Here is a 25,595-nt window from a genome sequence, read left to right on the forward strand (position 1 = left end):
AGAGAGATATTTACTTATCTAGATTTTCATATGATACAAAGAAAAGTACAAAACAGAAATATTTTACAAGTCTTGAAAAAAAACAAATACAACTGAAAAAAAGAATAAAAATTTATTTTGAGTCAAAATGTATAGATTAGATAAAGCATGACAAAACAATCTGGTTACCATCAAATTACCATTTCAAGTCTTTTTCAACGAACCCCAATCATGTCCTCAAATTGTCAGACCAATAATCACCCCTGTCTCACAGCCCCGGTGGAACCTTTTTCCTCAGTGGGGATAAAAACTCCTATTGAAATCCCAATGGGGATAGAAATTCTATTGTTCCAAGGTTAAAAAAATCCAGTGGGGATGAGTGCAATTTTTAAACATTGAATTTCGAATGGGGACGAAATCAAAGCCGATTCCCCAATGGGGCTGAAACCCCTGAAATTACAAGGTTTTTCCCACCGGGAACGAAACTTTTGCCAAAGTTTACAGTGGTGCTGGGGTCCCAGTGGGTCTGTGACACAGGGGTGTATTGTCAATAATAAGTCATCTAAACCGAGGGGTAAATTACTCGAAAAATTATCGTACACCTCTATAAAAAGTCAAAAAAAAAGTCAAAAAAAAGTCAAAGAGTCAAAGAAAAAGTCAAAAATTCTTAGAAAAAAGTCAAAAAGTCAAATAAAAGTCTTGAAAAAGTCAAAAAGTTTCTTGGATGGCGGATGGGTGGAGCTAAATTTATGGGCGGTTGGCGATTTTTTGACAGATTGGGCGGAAAATGTTGTTGGGGGCCCGAGAGTAATGGGCGAATCTGTCGGGAAAAAGTCAAAATGAAAGTTTGAAAAGTCAAAAAAAAAAAGTCAAAAAGTCATATGAAAATTAAAAAAAGTCAAAAAGTCAAAAAGTATCGTACACCTTTTTTCAAGTGATTTACCCTTCGATCTAAACACACCCTCCAATAGATCTCATCGCCAAATACATTAATTCACTATCTAAAATATTGCTATCATCCTCCTCTTGAAGATGTCTATCACCTGTTTTACAGATAACTGTCCAAATCGTTAATCAGGACTTTCTATTAGCGAGGTTAATCACGAAGACGGACGAAAATTGTAATAGGCTAGTCAAAATACAGAATTTGATTGGTTGAAACTCACAAACCTGCTACATATTATTTCGTCCGTTGACGTGATTATACCGATTTATTTAACCTCGCTATTGTTTAACTTTCTGCAGATGTTTAATATTTCTGCATTAAAAAATGTGTCGTTTTTTCGATTTTCAATTTTCTTTTCCAAACAAAAACCAAAACGAAGATCGTGTTCAATATTTTGCAAATTGTTCATTCCCATCTCTTCTTGATTCCCGGTTATCGAAAGCTCCGCTGTTTTGCGATGCCCGATTATCGTATGCATACATTCCGGTATCTTTTAAGAAAAGATCGTCTAAGATCTGGTCAGTCCTGTCAGGTGTGTATTGCTCGCGGTCGGGATATGCTGGTTCTTTGTGTTCCAATTGATCGAGACCAATTTCTGCAGCTAAGGGTTAAATTTGTTAAATTCATAAGCAATGAGCACAATAATTATTGTGGTTCACTGTTAAAAGACTTTCTTACTTTCGCTTTTGATTCTGAGACTGGTATACTTTATCGACGTATGAATTCATGATATTCACGATGTAATGTGGAATAACACCCGGTTTATTTTCCAGTAGTGGCAAATTTAAGCTAGAGAAAAATTGTTTAAAAATTTGCCACTACCGGGGAAAACCGGGGAAAACCGTAGAAAACATAATGTAATGAATATCATAAATATCAAAATTATTAAACGCTTTAGAAAGAGTTATACCTAAACTAATGTTTTATAGAGGAGCACCCGAAATTGTTTTGACGTTGTTTAAATCAAAATTAGTGTGAAACAGTCGGTCTTTTTTAGTTGCTTCTGTATAAAACATTGCTTAATAAATATCTAGAATAACAAATAAAATACATACCTTCTCGGCCACTGTATTTAATGGATCTTGCGAACACGAAGAATATGAGTACCAAGAAGACAGTCAGACCACTCCACACAAAGATGGCTACCGCTGCCAACAAGTGCCAACCAAACATCTGCAAATTGTATTTGCTAACATCATAAATGATACCCCCGGTTTTTCGAAACAATGGACTTGCGATGGCTGCCCAAAAGCCGGCACCAAGGTGAACTGAAATTGGATGTTGAAAGAAATAAGTTATTTCTTCTTATAAAACTAGAACCGATATTACATAGAGTCTCCATTAACACTCGAGCTCAGGGACATTTTTTCAAATTATTGAGCCTCCAAGTTCTAGAGACTTGTTTATAATAAGGGTGAGTTAGATGAAGGAACAATGGAATTTCTATCCCCATTGGGATTTGAATAGGAATTTTAATCCCCACTAAGGAAAAAGTTCCACCGGGGCTGTGAGACTGTGAAGGTGTTTAGTAAGATCTCACAATCTTCAAAAAGTGTTTCAGAACCAACCTGCTGCAGAGTCAGTTGGATCGTCAATTCGACATAATTGTAAAAGCGCGCTCCATACAGTGAAGGCGAGACCACCTATCACTCCCACGACGAATGCACTGTACGCTAGGTAATCGTTTGAAAGCACTGAAATCGCCACCTGAAAGAGAGGTATGAAGATTAATCGTGTCCAAGAGTTCTGCTCTCATCCGTACGTTTAGTTCAGCATCAGAATCTGATCAAACAGATGTGTTTGTTTAAGAAATATGGCTTTTGGCTGGTCACCAAAACTTATGTTGCGGGCAAGCGGTCCCTAAGGGGCTGTTCATAACGCGATTTATGTAAAAAGGTCTTTCGCACGGAAGGGAAGGGTATAAAAGAGCCATGAGAAGCAAGTGCCCAAATCTCGTAACCAGAGCCGCTTGCACAACTCTTTGATTTTACTGATGGACGTGATACAATCGTGAGTGCTATAAGAATCATGAAAAAGCGAACTAAGGGAAGTTTGCAAGTTCTCCCATATTTCAAAAAAACTCACCAAACCAGAGATGCTTCCGTTGATGAGAGCTTTAGTCGATGATCGATCACCAAAATATCCAGTCCTTTTCAAAGCGAACGATACCAAAGCGGCACCTTCAGCCGCCAGAAGGCTGTTGGCTAAGTGTCTTTTACCTGTCTGTTGTTTGGCTAGCAAACTGATGACAGCCAGGAAATATCCTACTAGCATCAACTGAAAATAGACAGAGAAATATTTTCTAGAATGGCTTTTTGATACATGTCTTTATTCCCTATTACACATTTATGCAACTAGGTTGCTAAGGATCGAAGGCTCAAATTAACAGATTTTTTTGCCATCTCGTAAAGTAATAGATATTCTATCCATAGAAAACGATAAATCTATACATGGTAGACAATAAGCCTTTGACTAAATAAGCAAAAAATATTGTATGATATTTAGGGTGGTGAAAATTGGAGTTATTATAAAAAAGTGTAAGGGCAAAAGAAGAGTTGTATTTTTTTATCAGCCATGGACTTCTTTTTGTTCCAGGGAATAATCTCCTAAGACAGGTCATCGTTATCAAGAGCAATACCTTAATAAAGCTTATGACGAATTGATTTGAAAATGAGAGGATGAAATCCATTGGTGGTGAAACTCCTCATAAAACCATTTAGATCAGAGACACGGGTTCAAGACCAATTTAAGGCGACTAACAGAATCAAATTTCGACTTACGGGGGTCAAGTTTCCGCCAACTGGACGAAATTTCTTTCCCTGTCGATCTTTTCGTGGCGCCAACAAAATTGTTCCGATCAAACTCACACTACCACTGAGCACGTGAATCCACGCCGCTCCCCCGTCATCCTGAATATAAGTAAAGTATGGCAGAGCTACAATTATAGACTTCCAGACTAGTCTAGCCGAAGACCATGTTCGCACGTGACGGTTCTTTTTCGCTCAAAAACCAAATGAGCCATTCTATCGGTTACATTCAAGTGTTACGTCACTTCTAACCAATATAATGGCTTCATTCCGTTTCGGAGCGGAACACAACCGTCACGTGCGAACATGGTCTTCGGCTAAACTTTCCAACCGCACGATTTTTCAATTACTTTGTTGGTCAGATTTTTATTTCACAGTCGCAAAGCGTCGGTACTAGAGCGCAACCAGTCCTAATTACCCGTGATTCATTCCGACTGTGAAATGGTTGAGTTGCTTTAGATTGAAGTGACGTCAGTTCTTTGAAACAGTACTGACATGACTTCAAGTTAAGTCAATCATCCCCCAAGATTTCTGGTGGGGGATATTTGTTAAAAGTTACAAACGGACGATGTTGAAAAAAGGGCAGTATCTGGTACAAGCAAATCACACCGTTTTTCCCCTTTCCGAAAGTGGCCATTACTGATCATTAGAAAAGAGGAACATCTCAAATATTCGCGTGGTCTGATTTTCATCTACCTTACCGGCACTTTTTACGCCGGCCTTAATTGAACGTCGGCCCTAATTTGACGCCGGTCCCTTTTACGCCGGCCCTTATTTCGCCACAGCCTAATTTTGGGCTTACGCCAATTAGGGCCGTAAATAATGCCAAAGCTTGTAAAAACTGCTATTCAGGCATCAAAACAGTATTAACTAAAATTTACATTAAAATGTCATCTTTCAGTATCAAACACCGGCCCTTATTACGCCACGAGCCCAAAAAAAAAAAATGCCAATAAGGGCCGGCGTAAAAAGGACCGATAAGGTAGTTTCTTGCATGTTCAGAGGGGTTTCGGCAAGACTATCGTGCTAAAACAAAATGGTTGTTTGGTTTGGTTTACATACCTGATAACTTAATATTTTGTCCTTTCCATCTATTTCTACTTCGATGCCAGATTTCAACCAACCTTCCGGATGTTTTGTCCAGTGGATCACAAAAGGATATATAACACCTTGTGAAAAGAAATACAAAAATCAACGTCAAGTTTCTGCCTCAATGAAAATCTGCTACAATTTCATTTTAAAGACTGTAGCCGTGCAAAGGTAGAGCATTTTCGGCTACGGTGCACAAGAGTTATGGGTTCAATCTCTGGCATGACGCCTCTCTGTTTGACTCTCAGCAATCAATTTGGAGCAATCCAGGTAGAAAGAGCGCCTTTCCCTACCTTCGAGTATCGAAAAAAGTGCTTCGGGTCGTCTTCGACTGCGGTCGCAAACTTAATTAATTCTCGCCAAATTTAAATTTCTTTTAATTCTTTCACACTAGTTCTCCTAAAAACCCCTTTTTCATCCTTTTTAAGCTTAAATATTCGACAAAAAATGGATCGTTCGCCAAAAGTAATTCTCGTCAAATTTAGAAATTTTATTAAATCGCCAAAATAAATTACGCCAAATTGCACCAAAATTGGCGAATGAACTCATTTGCCATAATTTCTTCCCACCAAAATTTCTTCTAATGAGGTCGCTAACATCGCTATTCTTTTCAGAGGATTACAGATTGATTAGTGCTTCTTTTTTTAATACCACCTTTCAGAAAATACTAGAGATGAAACAAACGGAAACGAACAGAAATAAAGATATGAACTTACCAGAAATAAAGAGTGTCAACAACGGATAAACCCAATAGCGCATGCGTGAAACAAAACCACTGTTACATAACACCAGCACCAACATCAGGTAGACCAGTTCGCTTCCAAACTGCGCGTAATCATCATCGCTTGCATCAATTAAGAAGAATCGATCATAGGATAAGAAGAAGTTGCTGTTTTTTATCGTACCATCTCCAAAAGCGAAAGCGAAACCGATTGCCCAGTAAATGATCGTTCCAACCGCTGAAATGGAATAGAAAGGAAAAGTTGAAAGAATCTCCAAGAAGATTTAATATCCATCAATACATCATATCTAGCCAACAATATCTTGCCCTTAATTCTAGATAAAGGTCTGTAGACATTTTTAAAGTTCCTCAACTATATTTTGGTTGCTACTCTTGTCATCCGAATAGACGGGGGGAGGAGGTCCGAATAAGCAATAAGCAGGGTGGTAGAAAAATTTTCTAAATTCTAATAAGCGCGGGGGGGGGGATGGAATAAGAGGGGGGTCATTCGAAGACAGAATTTTTTTTAACAACAAAAAAGAAACTTTAACAAATGAACACGTAAAATAAGAACCAATACTAACAAAAAGGAAAAGTTTAAGGTCTATCTACACTGTAATAAGATATTGAATAGATATTAAATAATAGCGGGGGGATGGATTTTGTTCTCTTAACAATTAGCGGGGGGAACGTCTATTCGGGAGACAAGAGTAAGGCAATAGAGAATGAACACACTTACCTAAGCTGAGAAGGTTTGCAATAATAACAGAACTTGTATTCTTGGGTTGAACTTGACTGGCGTGTAATAAAATGAAGCCGCACACTCCAACTAGAATGAAACAAGTGATACTTTGATGAACCTACCTGGATTATGCATTTAACACGTTTATAATTGATATCTACGTGACGTGACCATTAAACAATCATTCAGAACACAAAAAGTGACGATCTATTAAAATTAGCCGTTTGTTTCTTATAAAAAAACGTTTAGAAACCAAAATTTCATGCTCTTGAAATGTTCTTTCATATTCAAGACTTCGTGAGCAAAAAAACATCTCCAAAAAATTGAGTATTTGCTAAGAACATTGATGTATGTTTATTAATAGTGATTCTTATTGATAAAGATGCTTTTTTTGAGCTGAAAAATTCTTTTTTACAAAAATTCTGCTTGAGCCATCTTTATCTACTACTTTCATACAAAAAATCAGAAAAAAAAACAATTGGCCATATTCACTAAGTCCAAAATTCTTTAGGCCGTATTTTTAGCTGAAAATTTACCCCAAAATTTTTTTCTCCAAAAATCGGGCTCCGTCACATTCGAGGATTTATAGTTATGCATCTTTGTGCAAAAAATCATAAAAAATGAAAGAGCCAATCAATCTAATACCTAAGTAATTGATAACGTGCTTATAAAAAAATATCAAATTTGGCCAGTTTTTCTATAAAAACACGCCAAGCAACCAAAATTTCCCGTCTAAACACTCGTGAGAAAAAAAAGCATCTATCTCATAAAAGAATTGAGTAATTTGACTAAGAACATTGATGTATGCTTATTAACAGTGATTCTTATAGATAAAGATGCGTTTTTTGAGTCAACAAATTTTTTTTGCAAAAATCTGCTTAAGCCATCTTTTACCTATGATGGTACCCTACTTTTAAGCAAAAAATTAGAAAAAATCAATGATCCAATTTTTCACAAAGTCCAAAAAACCCGTTTTTTAGCCGTTTTTCGGCCCAAATTGGCCCAAAAACATTTTTTTTCGAAAATCGGGTTCTATCACATTCAAGGGTTTATAGTTATGCATCTTTCTGTAAAAAATCATAAAGTAAGAAAGAGCCAATCTCGAGAAAAGCCAATACCTAAGTAATTGACAATGTGCTTATAAAAAATATCGAATTTGGCCAGTTTTTCTTCTAAAACACGCCAAGCAACCCAAATTTCCTGTCTAAACACACATATTCTTCAAAAGTAAGCCCTCATGAGCAAAAAAAACATCTATCTCATAAAAAAATTGAGTAATTTGACTAAGAACATTAATGTATGCTTATTAATAGTGATTCTTATAGATAAACATGCGTTTTTTTAGCCAACAAAATTTTTTTGCAAAAATCTGCTTGAGTCATCTTATACCTATGATGGTACCCTACTTTTGTGTAAAAAATCAGAAAAAATTAATGATCCAATTTTTCACAAAGTCCAAAAAACCCGTTTTTTTAGCCGTTTTTTGGCCCAAATTTGCCCCAAAATTTTTTTTTTCGAAAATCGGGCTCCGTCACATTTTGGGCATTGCCATTTTGCATCATTGTGCAAAAAATCAGAAAAGGCTAATGAGCCAATCTCGAGAAAAGCTGGTAACTAACGGACGGACGGACAGACGGACGGACGGACAAAGGTTAATTTATAGGACCTCCACCGGGGTAGGTCCAAAAATGAAATACAAGTGTTTAATCAGAGAAAAAGAAGGGCAGGGGCCACGAAGGCGAAGGAAAATATGTAACAAGGGTGTTGTATGGGGTATATGTGTATATATATATAAAGTTATAGCCAGTCTCTTTAACAGCTTAAAGAGAGTCAAAATTTTAAATTTGAGAATAAGTGCAGTTGTAGTACGAGAAAACTGTAGTCATCTAAAAGTGACAAGACATCCGTTGTCGAATTCGACATGATGCTCTCTGATATTCGATTTTCAAGAAGAGTTAGAGAGTAGAACGTCGAATTAGAGAGCGTCGACTATAGTTAATTTTACATCTTATCCAAGAAAATCATTGACATTTTTGTAATTAAATCATTTCGAGTAGTAGAATAGATATTTCATCATTTTGTTTTAACAAAAGTGAATTTTTGATGGCATTAGTTGCTGCTCGTAATACAAATATGTTAAGCTTTTCTGTCGCATACTAAAAACGGCATTTGATCCTATTCGAGAGATAAGGGTCTATAACCTTATGTAAGTTAGCTCTAATACCACGTGACTTGAAGTGACCTACACGTTTTTTTAATAAGAACAAACTATATAAGAACATAAGGCTTCGATGGCCAAAATATTAAGAACAAGTTAAGAATATTTTAAGGCTTCGCGGGCTCTGGAACCCGGGGGGGGGGGTACTACCCTTGTCGACCGACGGGGCTGCTCCGCTGAGGTTCGAAAAATGGACCCTACGAGGGACTCGAAATTTGCGAAAAAAGTGACCCTGAATGGGACTGAAATTCCAAAATTTTCTCAAATTTTCTACTTTTTCCCCAAATTTTCCAAAAAAAAGGCACCCTACGAGGGACTGATTTTTCTATTTTGGTGTTTTTACGACCCTACCTGGGACTCGTGGAGGTTAAAAAAGGTACCCTGACCAGCGGAGCATCCCCGTAACCCATCTTGCCTATTACCACCCCCACCTACCTTACCCCCCCCCCCCGGGCTCTGGAACACCCGATTTCTTAGGAAATTGGACAAAATACTCAAAAAAAGGTTAAAGTAAGAACATGTTATGAACATTTCTAGGCTTAAAACTCAAAAAGTTAAGAACACCCGAAGGCTTGTGAATTTTTGGATGTTTTAATAAAAAAAACGTGTACTATCTAATTTTGTGGTTATGATTTTTCTTTATGATGCCTCGATTACCTTGCAAAGATACAATTGGGAGAGCGAGATTTTGATAGAAAAGAAATGCCGATCAACTGTCGCTCAATTCTGATGGGATGATTGTCTCGAACAATTATCATATATGACTGATTCCTAGTCTAGAGTCAGGTAGGGCAACCGGCTTAAAAACAACAGTATGTGCAACCCAAAATTAGGCCTGAGGAGTTAACTTGGTTTAAAAAATAGACCTTCGTGGCGCATTAGTAGAGAAGTGAGGAGTAATGCAACTCTGGAACACAAAATTATGATTTGGTTTCCATTAACGCTGACCTCCGCACAAAAAAGGGCGTAAATACATTCGAAAACGACTCATTGAAAAAAGATCATTTTCCCACGAGATTTTTAAAAAATTGCTAATTGGAATCAACTGATCACAAAATGTAATTTGAGTAATTAGTGAATGATGCTAAATGGGAAAAGCAGCAGATGCTTCAAAAACAAAATATCTGGTCAGTAAAATGTTTTCCGTGATGCACAAAGTGTAGATAATTATATCATACGGTCAGTGTTTAGATTGCGTGATACTTCTTTGTAAGCCTGGTCATACTGTGCACGTCTTTTATCTCTTCATTTTTCCTCAGTAAGTGCTGACCCAGCTTTTTAAGGCAAAAGAAATAAAAAAACAGTCGCAAACTGTCAATGGACAAAAAAGTTCTTTTTACTTCAAAATTTTTAACATCCTGGACATAGAAAATCGTCATTATAATTTCCGGAAGCCGTTGCCAAATTTTGGTGACTTTTGTTTTGGAAAAGAGTTCATTAATTTCATTAATTGATTAATTAAAGTGTTGCGAAATTTGTAAAAAGGCTATCTTAAGTCTTCAAAAAGCGTCTTAGATGTGCTGCTGCTATCCGAAATTTTTGAAAATTGACACCCAAATGGAAAATGTCGAAACAAAAAACCTGAATTTTCTTGAAATTAAAGTAAACTTTCTACTTATTGCAAAATTTCACCAGGTAATATGTATTTGTTTTTTTAAATCTCAGGACCCTTCCTGGGATCAAAATTTGATCTGACCTAAATGTGAGGTGATAAAAGGTAATCTGATCAGAGGAATGCTGTATTGTAACCCTTTTTACCCAGATTCTATAGAAAAAGGTAGTCTTATTGAAATGGCATTCTAGAAATTGAGTATATACCCTAGGAGTAAAAGTGACCTCATTTCAGACTCTCAAAGCCTAAGTAAGTAGCCTTACGAAGTAAATCTAGAAATTGAACTATACCCTAGGAGTAAAAGTGACCTCATTTCAGACTCTCAAAGTCTAAGTAAGTAACCTTACGAAGTAAAACAGAGTAGAGTGTTTTGGTGAGTCCAGAGTTGAAAACAAGAATGAACAATTTTCAAAAAAAGTCCAAAGTTAATAAACTTAAGTTACTTCTGCTTATTATAAATGAGAAAGCTGAGTTTAAAATACAGAATAATCGAAAAAGTTATGAAAAGTTAAGGATGACTTACGAATCACTAGTTCAGTAGCCATGCTTGACAGACGTCTGATCGCACCTCTCTACAAATTATTTCTCAATATACAACAGTCACAAAAGTTTCAACCCCTCATTTAGAGGTTAGTATCAATTTGTCTCATAATAAGTAAAAACTACTTTATGTCGAAGAGAGATAAGCTTAAGAAATCTTATTGTCCCTCAATGACCACTACAATAAAATTCTTAACGGCATTAAAATGACAAGTTTTTTTTTTCGATTAATAGCAACAGTAATAAAATGTGAACATTCTATTTAGATTTTTTTTTTCAAATTGATAGATGATCAAGATATGATGAGGTCCGTTCAACCGACACTTTTAAATACATTATCAATGCAATTATAATTTCTATAGGACAGCAGTGGTATTTTGCTCTTCCACGTAGATCTTTTTTGAACGAACCTTAAGAGAATTGATGATTCATGCCACCGTTGATAACATCAAAAAAGAAGTGAGGGAGGCCTTCTGTTTTTATTAGAACAAGGAAGATAAATATGCTTATATGTATTTGAAGACGCCGTAAGAACATCATGCGACCCAACCTTTTAATCTAAAATTCCTACCGGAAAAAAGTTTGGTGCACCCTCACATTTTTTTTTTAACGCCCTGAAACACCCATCCATTGGAGGGCGTATCACTAATAGATCTTAAAGTATTTCAAGACATCCAAGATAAAGAAAAGTATAATCTCTCGTCAAAACCCAATATTTCAAGGAAATCATGGAATTTGCTTCTTTCTTGAACGAACGTGCTAAAGATGTCATTTCGAATATTGCAATGCTTTTCTTTTTTGTGGTGAGTACACATTGTGGTCATGACAACCGGCTGATTGGAAAAGAAAATCTTGACTAAACTAAGTGGGAGAGGCTTAAGAGAGTGGGAAATACCGGAAATTGCCAGTAAGAGCAATAGCCCCTCAGAAGCCCTCCCTTTTTTAGAGTAAACAAGTAAAAAAGTTAAAGAAAATGCAACGAAAATCTATCGAAGTAAATTATCATTTCCTAAAAAATAAAAAAAAAGGTGCTCAAAAAAATTAGCTTATTGCAACATTTAGAACACAACAACAAAACTGGGACTTACACAGCAACTCTTTTAAAAGTTATGCGTTAACAAATGAGGACTTTTTTCAGTCTTGCTTAGAATTCGAATGTTTCACATAGTTTAGAATCCAATCCAATATGAATTTCTTGACCACTGAGAAAATAATTGAAGATAATGTTATCGTCTTCAAATAGAAATTGCCATCGTCCTCCGAGGAGGCCTGGTGACAACTTTCAGTTTGTTTGCTTATTGTAATGTTCTCAGAATCTTCTCTACAAAGTTCAGTATCACACTCTTGAACAATTTTTTGGTAATACTCCATGAAAACATCAAAACCACAATCTAGCTCTGAAACACAACACGGCATTTTCACTAAGCGTTCGTTCCAATATAACTGAATTTTCCATTCGCCCGAACATTCGTATAAAACGAAATAGAAGTTCGCAGCAAACGGTGTGATTTGTGAGCTTCGAAAATATTGTCGTCTCCAGTTAAGAATCTGTTGGAAATTTTCACTTCTCAATGGAACATGTTGTTTGTTTAATCCAAGCAATGTATACATCATCAACATGGCGGTCGAATGCGCAGATCTGAAGATCCCAACCAACATGGTGTCGCCATCTCTGGAAGCTTGCAGGTAATCAAGCATATCTTTCAATAACGGACATGCGATCTGATAAGTTAGCGGATTGTTTGGGTTGGCAGAAGTGTAGAACTTCTCCAAGTCATCAGCGTATTCTAAAACCCGGCGATCTTCGTCATCGAGTAAAGAACAGAGACCGGTATCTAAGCTACCGTCAAACATGGAAAGCTCATACGCACAGCCGATGAAAATAGCGTCCAAACTACGATGAGTTAACCGTATGCTTGGAAGGTTCAATTTAACCTTTATTTTGTCTGCAACTTTTTTGATTTCTTTTCCATGCAAGAATTTCTCATGTTCGGAAAGGGCTATCGCGTTCTTTTTGATTTCTTGTTTATAGCGGTGGCAATTATCGTAGAATCTCAATACGCGACAATCGTTCGGTGATATATCTAAAGCGATCGGTTGAATCCTGCCGTGTAGCGAACCGTCACCATCAAATAAACCAGCTGCAAGAGACGTCGCACTGTGAGTAGTACGTAATTTATTCGTACTCATGAACTTGAAACGTCTCGTGTTGTAACGTTGCTCAAACAGCTCCGGAAAACGTTTCCGTGTACGGATCCCGATGTTGTATAGTTCTTTCTCTCCCACGTGTGTTAAGTGTGATTTATGGTCTTCATCTAATGGCGGCTCCCAGGGTAAACCTAGCACCATTTCCGGGGGCGACTCGACCTTCCAATTGATGAGTTTCGACAATTCTTTGAAGTTTAGGATGTAGTTTTTGGAGGGAAAGCGATGTCCATGTCGGTGTACGAAATTAAGTTGCTTAACTTTACATTGAGGTTGGGGTCTGAGTATCAAAACGTCTGTATTCTCGTGTAAAGCGTAAGGTGTCTTGATTGCGAACGAGGCTTTTTCTTGCTGTCCACAGACCATAGTATATGCGTGGAAAAAGGTAGCAAGTAGCCGCAAAAATGACTTCATTTTCTAAATGAAAAATAAATCAAAAACTGATTTTATACACAAGAAAAGCGTGATTCCTGATTTCCATTGACATTACTGGTCAAATTATCTTATGAAGCTTTTCAAATTTTAGCAAAACCGTAGTAAAAATATAGTAGTTGGCTTTGGATCATAAACTCTAAATCAACCATAAAAACTAATTCCGTTTTGCTTTTTTTTAAATAAAGAAAAACCAAAGATTTTCGATTCTAAAGTATCCCGTTTTAGCCGAGGAGAGAAGTTTATTTGTTTCTTTTTAGGATTTGTAACTATATTGGATGAAAACGAAAGTACGTAATCAGAAACCTTGGTGATGGCAAAAGATATCTCAAATGGATAAAATTCCACAATCTAGGTCAAAATATATTGATAATTTTGGTTACTTTAACACGTTCTTCAAAATTCAAAGCTCGGGCTAGAATGGTGATGAATGGTTTCACTTTATTTCACGGAATACACCCCTGTGACCCCAGCCCCACTGGAAAATTTGACCAAAATTTCGTCCCCGGTACTAAAAATATCCCTAAATTTCAGCCCCATTGGGAAATTGACTTTGATTACATCCCCATTCAAATTTCATTGTAAAAAATTGCACTCCAAAACCATCCCTACTGGATCTTTTAAGCTTGGAACAATAGAATCTCTATCCCCATTGGGATTACGATGGAAAATTTTATCCCCGCTGGGAGAAACAGTTTCATCGGGGCTGTAAGACAGCGGTGTTGGAATATAACGATTCTTCAGTAACTGTACATACCTTCACACAACCAATCATTGAAAATATTTCAAAATTTCATTTCAAACGTACCTGAAGAATTTTGCTGAATAGTCGTGGGAATTCAGTATGTCTTGTTATCTAAATCTTCACAAAGAAATTTCACAGTAAAAACTGATGACAAACCCTTGGTACGAAAAGCAAATTTATTTTCTTCCCATCCACTTCACTTCAAGCAAGCAAGGTGACAAGCGGGAAAAGAAATTATTTTCACATATCGAAATTTTTCATTCGCAAATATATTAAAAAAAATACCCTAATATAATTTCAAAACGTGAATCAATTTTTTTGACCATTTTTTACATTATTCATAACATTATAAAATCATCAATTTGGCATAAAATAAAAATAGAATATTGATACAAAATTGACTAAATCATTGAATACTTTCAATCTGTAATTATGATTTTATAGCTAAGATATAGGTCTATTAATATTGAATAAATTAAATTGATCAACAATCCCGGGATAGGTAAATTACAAATGATATTATGTTAGTTTTCCAAACTTAGTAGAATAGGCTCATTAGTTTTAGATTCTTAGATCCAACTTTCCGCATTTTTAACCAAGAGGAAAATGAAGTTCGACCGACAAGTGTAAAGGACATCGATCAAAATGAGAAGAAATATTCTATAATTAGGGTTCAACCTCGTTTCCTGCGTATTATTGACTTTGATGTTTACTGATAGCTCCAGATATTATTTTATGTCGTTCATCGATAGCCTAAATAAAACCTGGGATACAGAGGAAAAAGAGATATCAACCTCACATCATTTTTAGGCCCAGTTACTGGATCGATACTGAGCAATATTTCAGACTGCCTCAAAAAGAAATCAAAGGAATAAAAAAAGGACGAAATATTTTTTTTTCTTCTTCAATGATTCAGGAAGCTGAGCACAATTAATGTTAAAATCCACAGTTGAGGGAATGTCATCATGGAAGCAGCCCCGTTAGTGGATAAAAGGAAGGTCACACAGGTCATCAAAAGTTTCTGAGCACGAATCTGCCATATCTTTATAGTGGTCCATGAAAACATCAAAACCACAATCTAGCTCTGAAACACAACACGGCATTTTCACTAAGCGTTCGTTCCAATATAACTGAATTTTCCATTCGCCCGAACATTCGTATAAAACGAAATAGAAGTTGGCGGAAAAGGGAGCAATGATCGAGCTACGAAAATGCCGATTTAACAGTTCAACATAGTTATCGTGTCTTAAGGGTGTTGTTTGCTTATTAAGTCCAAATAGAGAAAACATCATTGTAACCGCCTGAGAATGTGTTGACCTGAAGATCCCAACCGACTCAGTCTCATTCTCGACCACTTGTTCTAGGGTGGTTAGGATATCTTTTAATAAGAAGCATCCAATTTCATAAGTGATCGGGTTCTGAAGATTCGATTCTGTGTAAAACTTCTCCAAATCGCTTGCATACTCGAATACTTGGCGGTCTTCCTTCTCAAGGAGGGCGCAGAACCCCGATTCCAGGGTGCCGTCAAACATACCAAGCTGGTAAGCACAACCAACGTAAATCATTTCCAGATTCGTGAAACTCAAATCCTTCAGATTCAATTTCTGTTCGACTTTCTTTTTGACTTCTTGTACTTCAGCACCTTTCTGAAATTTCAAATATTCAATAATTGTTTCATTTTTATCATCGATATTTCGAATGTATTTCGGACAAGCATCATAAAAACGTAACAGTCGATCATTTGGATCTTTAGGGCTGACATCGATAGCAATAGGCTGGATCCGTCCTCCACCTAGGGCACCGTTTCCATCAAACAAACCAGAGGCTATTGAATTAGCACTGTGGATAGTGCGTACTTTATTACTACTCATAAAGTATTGAGTGACCGGAGAGTATTCCGCTTTCAAGAGATCCGGAAAACGTTTTTTGATTCGCTGTCCGATACCATACAGCTCTTTTTCGCCGGTTCTGGTGAGCATTGATTTCTGTTTCATCTCGAAAGGAGAATACCATGGCAAAGTGAAGTTTAAACCAGGAGCAACTCTTCCAGTATTGATCTTATCCGATAATTGCTTGAACTTGGTGGTGTCTCCACCGGACGGATATCGATGTCCGTGCCGATGGACCATATTAATTTGTTTAACGATGCACTCCGGGTGTGGTTTCGTGACATTCAATTCATCATTTTCGATAAAGGAGTAGGGTGTCTTGGTGGAAAATAAACCTTCTTGAGAGCTTAAAACTGAGTGAGCGATAAACGCGCAAATAAGAAGGCGACAAAAAGCCATTATACTCTAAGTCTGCCGTTACAAATACGAGCGAAAACTTTCTTTCCACAAATACGCCACTAAGAACCGTTCCCTTCTCCAGTCAACGTTCTTTTGCTACTGCAACGAACAATCGCTCAATAATGTTTACAACGAACACTCGTTCAATAATGTTCACATCCAATAAAAAATCATATAAAAAGTTTTTATTTAGGGTAGGTTTCGAAACAAACAACATAAAAAGATGTAGACAGCGATCAGATTTCAGCAACACGTCAAACTCGGAATTCTTTTACGTCTAGCCAAGTTTGAGAACGAAAGAGTAACTAACTCTTTTGCCTTTCTGAGGCCATACTTCGCGGTTCTTTTCATACGAAAAAGGAGCTTCAAGGAGCGATGGCCAAGTGGCCAAAGGCGTCAGAGTCTCAAACCAGGGATTCGCGGTTCGAATCCCCGCTCCTTCCAATGTTCCGTTCAGTTCATGGATAGCCGAGCCGGCTGATCGTGAACCCCGTGAAAACAATCGAAAGACTGTCTAAAAGTCCTATATTACTGGGCTATCCACGTAAAATATCGACTCTATCCATCTATTCGGTGCATGTTAGGGAACAGACAAAAGTATTGACCACGCTGTAAAATCAGGTACGGTAAAAAGGCTGATTTTTCGGCCTCCTTGGTAAGCCAAAAATAGGAAAAATGGGCAATTCATAATCCAGCCATTTCGGCTAAAATGCATAATGCATAAATGTGCTGGTTACCACCAATAGAGGGGCTTACGGGTTCGATGGTATGTCGGTATTAGGCCGTTTTTCGGTCGGTGTTTCGGTGTTCCTGCCCTGTTCTTAACTAGAAATCAGAGAGAAAATTTTGAAAAAAGGTGCCACGATGACCGCGATTGTAATTATGGGTAACTTGTTCATAAAAACGCTTGTGATTTTCAGAAAAAGCTACATTTTTCGACTTGGTAACGGAGCATTTGCAAATAATAGGTGGAAAGATGAAAAATTCACGTATTCACACAAAGATAGACGTAATCAAAAAGTGGATTTTCACGTTCCCGTAAGTTTTTTTGATTCGCGCATCCACGCAACCAAAAATGTACGCATTCACGCAAACCGCTGAGGGGGTGGACGTCAAATAGCATCAATTCTTTTTATGGTTTTCAAAGCGATGCGAGTTCAAGGAAAAGAAAATTTGTTTGAAGCAGTTTTCAAAAAACATGCCATCACAAGACTACATCACACCTCAATTCAAATAGCTTAGCAACTTACTCTCCAAAGTGTGAAGTCTTTCTTGCCTGCTTCTTTTGCTCATACTATAAGCTTTAATTTTCATTTTTCTTGAAATTCTTTATTTCCAAAGCCATAGAAACCCATATCGAAAAAGAGTTAAATATTCTTTTGGCTTATTCGGGGAAAACAAAAGAGTAATTTAATAACAATTACGCTATTACTGCAAAGAAATTTTCTCAGCCTAATAAACATGTCAATCAAAGGCGCTGGGAAAAAAAAAGAATCCTGGAGGCTCGCATCGAATTTGTCTAAATCGTCTACACAGGTTTTAATTAGTTCAGCAGTTTCATCAATTTCGAGTAGCTTAAAGTCAAGAAAAATAAAGTGAAATCAAATTACAGACTTAAAGATCTTTTCAATCGTTTTTCAATGATATATTCACACCATATGTTTCGAATCACAGGATCTTCAAAAATGTCCAAAAATTGAAACCAAAAATCGAATCTAATCATCTAAATATATTAGTAATTGTAAAGTTTTTATTAACTTTATAACAGACGGGAACTTTCTCAGATTTCGTCCTTGTATTTCCACATGTAGGCTATTAAAACTGCCTTATTCTGTCATCTCCACATAATTCTGGTAAAATTTCGGCCGTTTTCTTTGAAAAGTATGTCAATGGACTTGATAGGTTACGACTTGAAGCTTTTTCGAGAATATCTTCATGAAATTCACTTCACGTCTCAGCAACTGCAAGTTTATTGTGTCTTTCGTCTCAAAACTCTCACCACCACATACACGCATGCGCAAGAAGCACAGTTCCGGCCCGGTGGAACGAATTTGAGGAGAGGCTGAAAACTAGAGTCTAAGGGGGCGCCACCTTAGATTGGCTAAAATCGAATCAAATTTATAGCTTATTACTAATAAACAAAAATACCTTAAATAAAAAAGGTCATACTTTTGCAAAAAAGTGGGGAGGCTGAAGTCTTCCCTGCCTCCTCGCTTCCACCGGGCCTGAGTTTGTATCCGGGAGGGGGGGTACTTAAATGGAGGATACGGTATGTGCCGCCCTTAAGGGTACCTTTTTTGGATTTCCAAAATCCCGCTAAGGGTCTGAAAAATCAGAAAATCAAATTTCAGTCCCACAAAAATAGGAAAATTTCAACTTTTTACCCCCTGAAAGATCGAAATTTGGTCGAAATTGGTCAAATTAGTCCCGCTAAGGGTCGCAAAATTCCCAAAATTTTCCTTTGTTTTCTCCTTTTTAGTCCCGGTAAGGGTCCAAAGTTCGAAAGTCGGGCGGCACCCCCCCCATCAGCTCGCAACCCTAGTACCCCCCCCCCGGGCATAAAACAATAAATCAACAATTGTATAAGTGTGTAGTGTATAAGGGGGAAAAAAAATTTAAATTTCGACATCAGACTCTGCGTTAGACTTCTTCAATCGCATTTTCTCGTATTTTTTCTCGTAGTCTTAGTTGAGAAACTAAATTTTCAAGACTATTTTGACGGATAAAGTTGCACCACGAAATTTTGCGACTTTTTTTTCTGATTTCTAATGAAGTTATTATAAGCTAGTGTCTTGTTGATCTTCGGGCTAGTTCAATAGTAACAATAACTAGTGCTTTTAAACCCTGACAAATAGGTCAAAGATCAAAAGTTTAAAAAGGGTCACAAAATGTTAAAGGTTTGGTAATGTATCTCAAACAAAACAGGAAGAAAAAACACCAATAACAATTTTTCTGGAACCATATCCTTCCAATATCAAAAAGGGGAGGGTATCAAGCAAGTGTTTCATTTAAAAGCAAAAAAGAAAAAAGCATAATTACAAATAACCCGAGCGCATTTTGAAATTTCCCGGCTGTAAGACGAAAATATGAAAGCAAAAATATATTGCGTGTGTATGCTGTATAAAAAAAAGCATCCTGATTACGCCGCCCCTTGACCCGCCCTTAGTTGTGTCATTCGGTGCATGAGAAAATGCTTGAGCCAATCCACGCCCCTAAAACATTTTCACCAAACATCACCAAAATGTTTTGATTTAGTTCTTTGTCTGCCAGAACAAAGGAGACATTCTTTGAAACAGGTCGACTTGTTGAGTTGCTAAGCTAACGATAATTACTAGGCTACTTCTTAACCTTACTAGCTTGCTTGCTTTAGTTCGCATTTCTTATAGGAAACGATTTTTTTAATCTGAAGGATACTTGAATGACATAGAACCCCGGGGGGGGGGGCACTCAAGGTAAATGACCTACCAGACGTTCGGCCCTTAAGGGTAGGTTTTTCATAGTTCAGCTAGTGCACTGTAAGGGTAGGAAATTACAAGACTGCATTGAAATGCACTGTAAGGGTAGGAAATTTTGGTAAAAGGGCAATTTTTTAGTAAAATTATCACAAAATTGGTCAATTTTGGAGGAAAAATTCCACATTTTCTTGGAAAATTGCAAAAATTTTCGCCCTTACGGGCGAGAAATTCCGAAAAAGTGCACTGTAAGGGTATGATTTTTCATGGAAATTCACTGCACTGTAAGGGTCCGATTTTAGAAGCCAAATTTTGTGCCGAACGTATGGTCGATTTCAGATCGAGTGCCCCCCCCGGGCATAGAACACCAATTTTAAACTACCCCAAACGCCTATAATCACAACCATGTTTCAAAATTGCGCGGAAAAGAGGAGTACGGTAGTTTGTTTCAAGGTCCCATGTTTCAAACACTCATTGGTTCAACAAGCTTGGATTGACCATTGGACACTTAACATTTTTATAAGAAAAAAAAAGAGAATTTCTCCGATCGTAAGCAATATACTTAGTTACAATTTTATTTTTATTTTCTTGCTCTACGAGGCGATTTTTGTTTCAATTTTGTAGGAGGTGGTATTCTTTTCAGAGGTTTTCTTTTCTAATTAAATCTTTCTCTTTTGTTCTCACACACACAAAACGTTTTGAATGAAAACCCGGAATAATGGAAATCCAATGTCAAAGAAAGCACTAAAAACAATATCGAAATATTGAAATCTCTCGCTCTTACAATTACAAAAATTTATAAAAGAGCGAACACGTCTCTGGCCGCCAGTCAGTTCAAAGGAATCAACGCACATAGACGCGCGCTAAGAAATAATAATAATAATAATAATAAAAAACATGATTCCGAATTTTGAAAATAATAGCGCGCCAATGACTAATTCGTACGGTTATCAACCTGTGGCTTATGGTGAAAACGGCTTGCCGTATAATGAAATGGCATCGTCTCAACAGACAGACGGACAACAAAAAGAAGGACACAAGTATGGTACCGGCAATAAAACCTTACCGTATTACGGGAATTCCACATTCAAAGATCCAAATCCTTTTTTCTCTACTTTTCAACCGAACTTCCACCAGCGATTTACACATTTCGGGGCATCGGGATTGGGTTATTTTCCAAACCCATACTTAACTTCGTTTTATGATCGTATGCATGAGATGGAGGCTAAGATTCCATTAGAGTACGCCAGGGTGTGGTTGGATCATCAGACTTTGTGGAGAAGGTTCAGTGTTTGTGGCAATGAGATGATCATCACTAAAATGGGAAGGTAAGAATTTCTTTCAATAGGCCATTTCACAGTCGCAAAGCCTAATGGGTATCAGGACCACTGCGCGCTAATAACGACTTACTATTGGTCCAAAGTTTTGAACATTTTTGAAGATTTTTGCGTTTAGCCAACAGAAAGCCTTTACGGAGGCGCAATCAGTCCTGATTACTCATGATTCATTTCGACTGTGAAATGGTTTATAAACGTGTTCTGGCTAATACAGAATATTGTAGCGTAGAGGTAGTGTTAGGGATTAAAAGAATACATATACAGTAAGATCTCTCATTAGAAAACACCATCGGCGAAACTGCTTATTTTGGAGTGTCCGGTAATTTGAGGTTCTACTATTATTTCTTGTTTTTGAAACAGAGTTATTGTCACGGGGACAAGGGAAACTGTCTCTCTGATAACAATAAATTTGTATTTGGGATCGAAACTGGAAACAATCGCTGGAAGTGTTTTCTTGCATTTACTAAACATCATATAATTGAATGCTGAATAAGATGGCTATAATGTTGGTTACTATAGCAATATTTATAAAATCCACCATGACAGATATTCTAGAGTTGACCGGTCGATCCTTTAAATTTTAGAAATCTGCTTCAGAAGTGAAAAACCTGAAAGTTTACCCTTTGACCAAACTTAAAGCCAGCCTAAAATCGCTTTTTTTTGATTCTGCTAGCGCTCGCGAAAATAAGATTGTCCATCAGTAAATTAAAAAAGTGGTGAAAATGGCATCAGGTACGAAATTTCGCTTTGATATAAAAACGTCATTGCTAGAACTTCAATTCTCTTTCAACTTTAGACGTATGTTTCCTGTACTGTCGTTTGGTGTCCACAGTTTGAATTTCACAGACCTCTACACAATGGAAGTGGAAGTGATACCTTCTGATAACAATCGTTACAAATACGTCAGTGTCACAGGCTGGAGAGTCAATGGCGTCGCTTCTCAGCAAGAAGGTCAGTGGAAAACTTTTTGTCAATTCTTTCTTACTCTCCATGAATACACTTTCTCGGTCGCTTTTCAATGTAAGTATAAACTTCATTGACCAATCAATTAGATATATTTCAAAATTTAATACATTATTTCGTGATTCTCGACCTCCTTATTTGAAATCCTAGATAAGATTTGCATCCCCAGATAATTATGGCATTTGTTTTTCCTTTGGCTGAGGCTTTCTTTGCTACAAAACAACCATGTTACAGTGGATTCTCGAGTTTATTTTCTGTTCCCATGCAAAACACGCCCTGAAAGTCGAATCTCCCTGTAGTTCGAACAAAATTCCCGTTAGAGTTTAAATTGACGATATCGGCTTTCCGAATTCTCCCCGAATGATTACCCATGATGCATTGCGCAAAAAATTTCACGGACAATATTGACTTACTGAATTTTTTTGCACAATGCATCATGGGTAATCATTCGAGGAGAATTTCGTTAAGCCAATATCGTCTATTGGCGAGAGCTAACTGTAGTCCCGTGTAAGCGGCGGGTTCGATCAAAACTAGAGTGTAGTCTCCATAACCCAAACCTCCTCAACTCGAACAAAATTGTGTTCCGTGCGTTTTCGAGTTATGAAGACTCCACTGTAGGAACATATATATTATTCTAAGTTATTGACTTAAAATCATCTTGTTTCCTAGGTAATAAATGCATGTACCATCCTGAAGGCATTCAAACAGGCGAATACTGGCAGAAGAATGGAGTGGCTTTCAAAAGAATCAAGTTAACAAATAAGAAGACTGCTAAAGAAGGCTCTAATAATGTAAAGTCAAAACTTTCAAATCTTTTTGTACCTTTCTAGAAAAGCTGGTAAAATCCTAGATCGAAAATAGTTAGGGATGGATTCTTGGTATTATCTATCACAAGAACTAAAGGCATTGCAGACCAAAATCCCAGGGTACTATAACAAGTGAAAGGTACGGGTGTGTTCTTTGGAACCCAAAAAGTCCCTCTAAAGGGCCGGAAAAATCAAAAATAAAAGCTCCAGTCCCTCAAAGGGTCGGGAAAATAGAGTAATTTAAATTTTGAACCTCGAAAGATTGAAAATGGGTCAAATTAGTCCCAAAATAAAGTTTACGTATATTATCCTACGGTTTTCAAGAACTCTAGAATGTTAGCTTTGATTTCCACTACTCTTACTTTTTTTAGATCGTTCTCAACTCCATGCATAAATATCACATCCAACTAGTTATCAAACAAATCGGATTGGACGACCAAGTTCTCGACACAAAGAAATTCGAATTTAAAGAAACAGAATTCATAGCCGTTACGGCGTATCAAAATGATGACGTCACTCAATTGAAGATCGATCATAACCCGTTCGCAAAAGCATTCAGAGATAACGCAAATGAGCATTGGTAAGATAATTAAGAAAGGAACATTTTTGGCGATTGTTCAAGAGTATTTTTCATTGTTGTTTTAGATTTGAGTGACCTAATGCTTATTAATATCGCAAACGAGCATTGGTAAGATAACTCAAAGTGGACCATCTTTACGAACTGTTCGCCAGAACTTTTTAATTGTTTTAGTTTTAGATTTGAGAACTTTATTGCCACTTATGCCCTCTGAATGCTCATTTATATCATATAACTTTATCCAAGTTTATTCTCCTTCGTTTTTTTACAGTGAACGATCACAATATACAGACATATACATGACCCAACCAAAACGTCGAAAATGTCAAAGCTACGATGAAGTCACAAACCAGACGACAAATCACGTGATGAACGACCCCATCTTGGTTGACAATAGCAACAACAACTCAAACACAACGAATGAAGCGACTTTCTCCCTTCCTTTAATGAACAACGAGAACCAATCAGTGACCGAGGAGGATAAGAACCGGCTACTTATGAACTTCAATAATGATACTAGTACAAGTAGCACTTCATATACCAATGCTTTAACAAACTTTTCAAGTTTCAATTGTAATTCGAACGATTATAATAATTCGATGAATTGGTTCCAACCGATTAACTTCGAATCGCATGACATCGAGGAACAATCGAATCTTTTATCGACTCAACATACACAATCGGAGCAAAACCTACACTCTAATGAAGTTTCAACAATAACGAACGCATTTCATCCACAAAAATCTCCGACTCATCCTTCGAGTGAATCGATAGATAACGAACAGAAACCACAACAAACCGATATTGTTATTGATTTATCGAAGTCTTATAAATCGGTTATGTGAAACGAAAGGAGGGGCGGTCTGGCGTTCAAAACAACATCAAAGCAATTTCCGAATGTTTGGGCGGATTTCTAGGTGCTGGTTATCATTCTAGGTAGTCGAAATTAGCTTTAGCATAGTATGCTTTAGATATGTAAAAAATATCCCAGAATAAGGTCGCAGAGCAGAATTCGATCGATAAGGGGTTATTTCCACCACATCTTAGGCGATATTGAGTATTCAGTGACAGATCAAAATGAAAGATTATTGTTCAACAGCGCAGAAAACAATAATTGCGTAGAAAAAAAAAGATCAATGAACCAAAAAGTAAATAAGATATGAAATCACATTCCGCGTCTGCAATAAATAGTTTTCAAAATTCTTTCTTCTTTTTCCAAAAACTCCTCCCATAAAAAACGATTTCAACATTCGAATTTCAGCGTCATCATAACATTACAAAACGGACAATATATTTTTGCAACAGACGATAATTATGGTATTGTCATCATAATTGCTTATAGGCGGAGAAAAGGATCATTGATTACTCCCAGATATTTTTGCGATATTTTCTTAATTTCTTGGACACACTCTTAAGTGAAGAAAAAAAAAATCTTATATATTTGACTACTGGGAATTTTTAAGCCAGCCTCTGTTCATGTTTCAAGCTAATAGTTTGATTACCACCCCCCCCCTAAAATGTTGAATTCTATTGTATTTAATGCCTCGTTCTAAAGGTAGTAATTATAAATTGCATTGTTTATTGTTGTTTTGTCATTATTATTATTATTATTTATTGTGAGTATAGTTTTATTTATCAAAATAAATTTGTGCATATTTTAGAAAGAGTATCATTTTGTTAATATTTATAAATGTCGTTTAAAAGTAATATATTCAGCGAAAAATATAAAAATAAATCTAATTAATCAATCATAATAGGTCCCGACTAAGTCCATAGCTGCCCATCGTACGCCATAGGTTCAAAGCTTGATTAGATATCATTATAAGTTCGAAAAATATAGATTTTCCAGTCTGGCAGTAGAGTCTACTTTTGGCTGAACTTTGCTTTTTGGTCATTTTTTATCACGCTGAGTCCAGTGAAGTATACTAGGAGCGTTTAGCAGTGTCACCATTTTGAGAGAAAATTCCAAATAATATAATAAAACTACTTGGAGTTGAAAGATATAATCAAAAATGAGAAGCAAACATCAATATCAGATTTGCAATCCATTATTCTCAAATAAAAACATTGCTTCAACAAAAAAAGTTTACAATCCGCCTAAGCAAAAACATATTACCATATACTACCGGGTCACTT

At 36.8% G+C, this 25,595-nt stretch overlaps 4 protein-coding genes across 5 annotated transcripts; 1 reads left to right on the forward strand and 3 right to left on the reverse strand.

The window, feature by feature from the left end:
• Window positions 1–893: 893 nt before the first annotated feature.
• LOC136801029 (putative ammonium transporter 1) lies at window positions 894–10,957 on the reverse strand. Its single transcript, XM_067057657.1, has 9 exons — window positions 10,638–10,957; window positions 6,282–6,371; window positions 5,538–5,780; window positions 4,795–4,901; window positions 3,706–3,834; window positions 3,011–3,202; window positions 2,494–2,632; window positions 1,981–2,193; window positions 894–1,526 (listed from the first exon to the last, which is right to left on the reverse strand). The coding sequence occupies exons 1-9, from the start codon at window positions 10,657–10,659 to the stop codon at window positions 1,312–1,314; spliced, it is 1,350 nt and encodes a 449-aa protein (XP_066913758.1). The 5' UTR covers window positions 10,660–10,957; the 3' UTR covers window positions 894–1,311.
• Window positions 10,958–11,626: 669 nt separating this feature from the next.
• Window positions 11,627–20,915, reverse strand: LOC136801026 (multiple inositol polyphosphate phosphatase 1-like). Of its 2 annotated transcripts, none has more exons than XM_067057654.1 (2): window positions 20,843–20,915; window positions 11,627–13,276 (listed from the first exon to the last, which is right to left on the reverse strand). In XM_067057654.1, exons 1-2 carry the CDS (start codon window positions 20,861–20,863, stop codon window positions 11,789–11,791), a joined length of 1,509 nt encoding a protein of 502 aa, XP_066913755.1. In that variant the 5' UTR covers window positions 20,864–20,915; the 3' UTR covers window positions 11,627–11,788. The 2 variants fall into 2 exon arrangements, with proteins under 2 accessions (XP_066913755.1, XP_066913756.1); XM_067057655.1 differs by lacking the exon at window positions 20,843–20,915 and adding an exon at window positions 14,100–14,229.
• On the reverse strand, window positions 14,320–16,595 carry LOC136801030 (multiple inositol polyphosphate phosphatase 1-like). Its single transcript, XM_067057658.1, has one exon. The coding sequence runs from the start codon at window positions 16,322–16,324 to the stop codon at window positions 15,017–15,019; it is 1,308 nt and encodes a 435-aa protein (XP_066913759.1). The 5' UTR covers window positions 16,325–16,595; the 3' UTR covers window positions 14,320–15,016.
• On the forward strand, window positions 20,575–25,180 carry LOC136801027 (putative T-box protein 7). The gene is made up of 5 exons (XM_067057656.1): window positions 20,575–21,104; window positions 21,910–22,064; window positions 22,746–22,867; window positions 23,254–23,462; window positions 23,731–25,180. Exons 1-5 carry the CDS (start codon window positions 20,674–20,676, stop codon window positions 24,302–24,304), a joined length of 1,491 nt encoding a protein of 496 aa, XP_066913757.1. The 5' UTR covers window positions 20,575–20,673; the 3' UTR covers window positions 24,305–25,180.
• Window positions 25,181–25,595: the final 415 nt, after the last annotated feature.

Source organism: Clytia hemisphaerica, unplaced genomic scaffold (assembly GCF_902728285.1).
Source record: "Clytia hemisphaerica strain Z4C2 unplaced genomic scaffold, Clytia hemisphaerica genome assembly, whole genome shotgun sequence".
In the NCBI taxonomy this organism is placed as follows: domain Eukaryota; kingdom Metazoa; phylum Cnidaria; class Hydrozoa; order Leptothecata; family Clytiidae; genus Clytia; species Clytia hemisphaerica.

Coding starts and splice junctions, on each gene's coding strand:
- LOC136801026 (XM_067057654.1), bottom strand. CDS start 20,863: ATGTGGAATTCCCGTAATACG. Junction 13,277..20,842: donor TGTGGAATTCCCGTAATACG/GTAAGGTTTTAT, acceptor TTTTTCATTTAG/AAAATGAAGTCATTTTTGCG.
- LOC136801029 (XM_067057657.1), bottom strand. CDS start 10,659: ATGGCTACTGAACTAGTGATTC. Junction 5,781..6,281: donor TGCAAACCTTCTCAGCTTAG/GTAAGTGTGTTC, acceptor ATTCCATTTCAG/CGGTTGGAACGATCATTTAC. Junction 1,527..1,980: donor TAAATACAGTGGCCGAGAAG/GTATGTATTTTA, acceptor TTTAACCCTTAG/CTGCAGAAATTGGTCTCGAT.
- LOC136801027 (XM_067057656.1), top strand. CDS start 20,674: ATGATTCCGAATTTTGAAAATAATAGCGCGCCAATGACTAATTCGTAC. Junction 21,105..21,909: donor ATCATCACTAAAATGGGAAG/GTAAGAATTTCT, acceptor TTTCAACTTTAG/ACGTATGTTTCCTGTACTGT. Junction 22,065..22,745: donor CGTCGCTTCTCAGCAAGAAG/GTCAGTGGAAAA, acceptor CTTGTTTCCTAG/GTAATAAATGCATGTACCAT.
- LOC136801030 (XM_067057658.1), bottom strand. CDS start 16,324: ATGGCTTTTTGTCGCCTTCTTATTTGCGCGTTTATCGCTCACTCAGTT.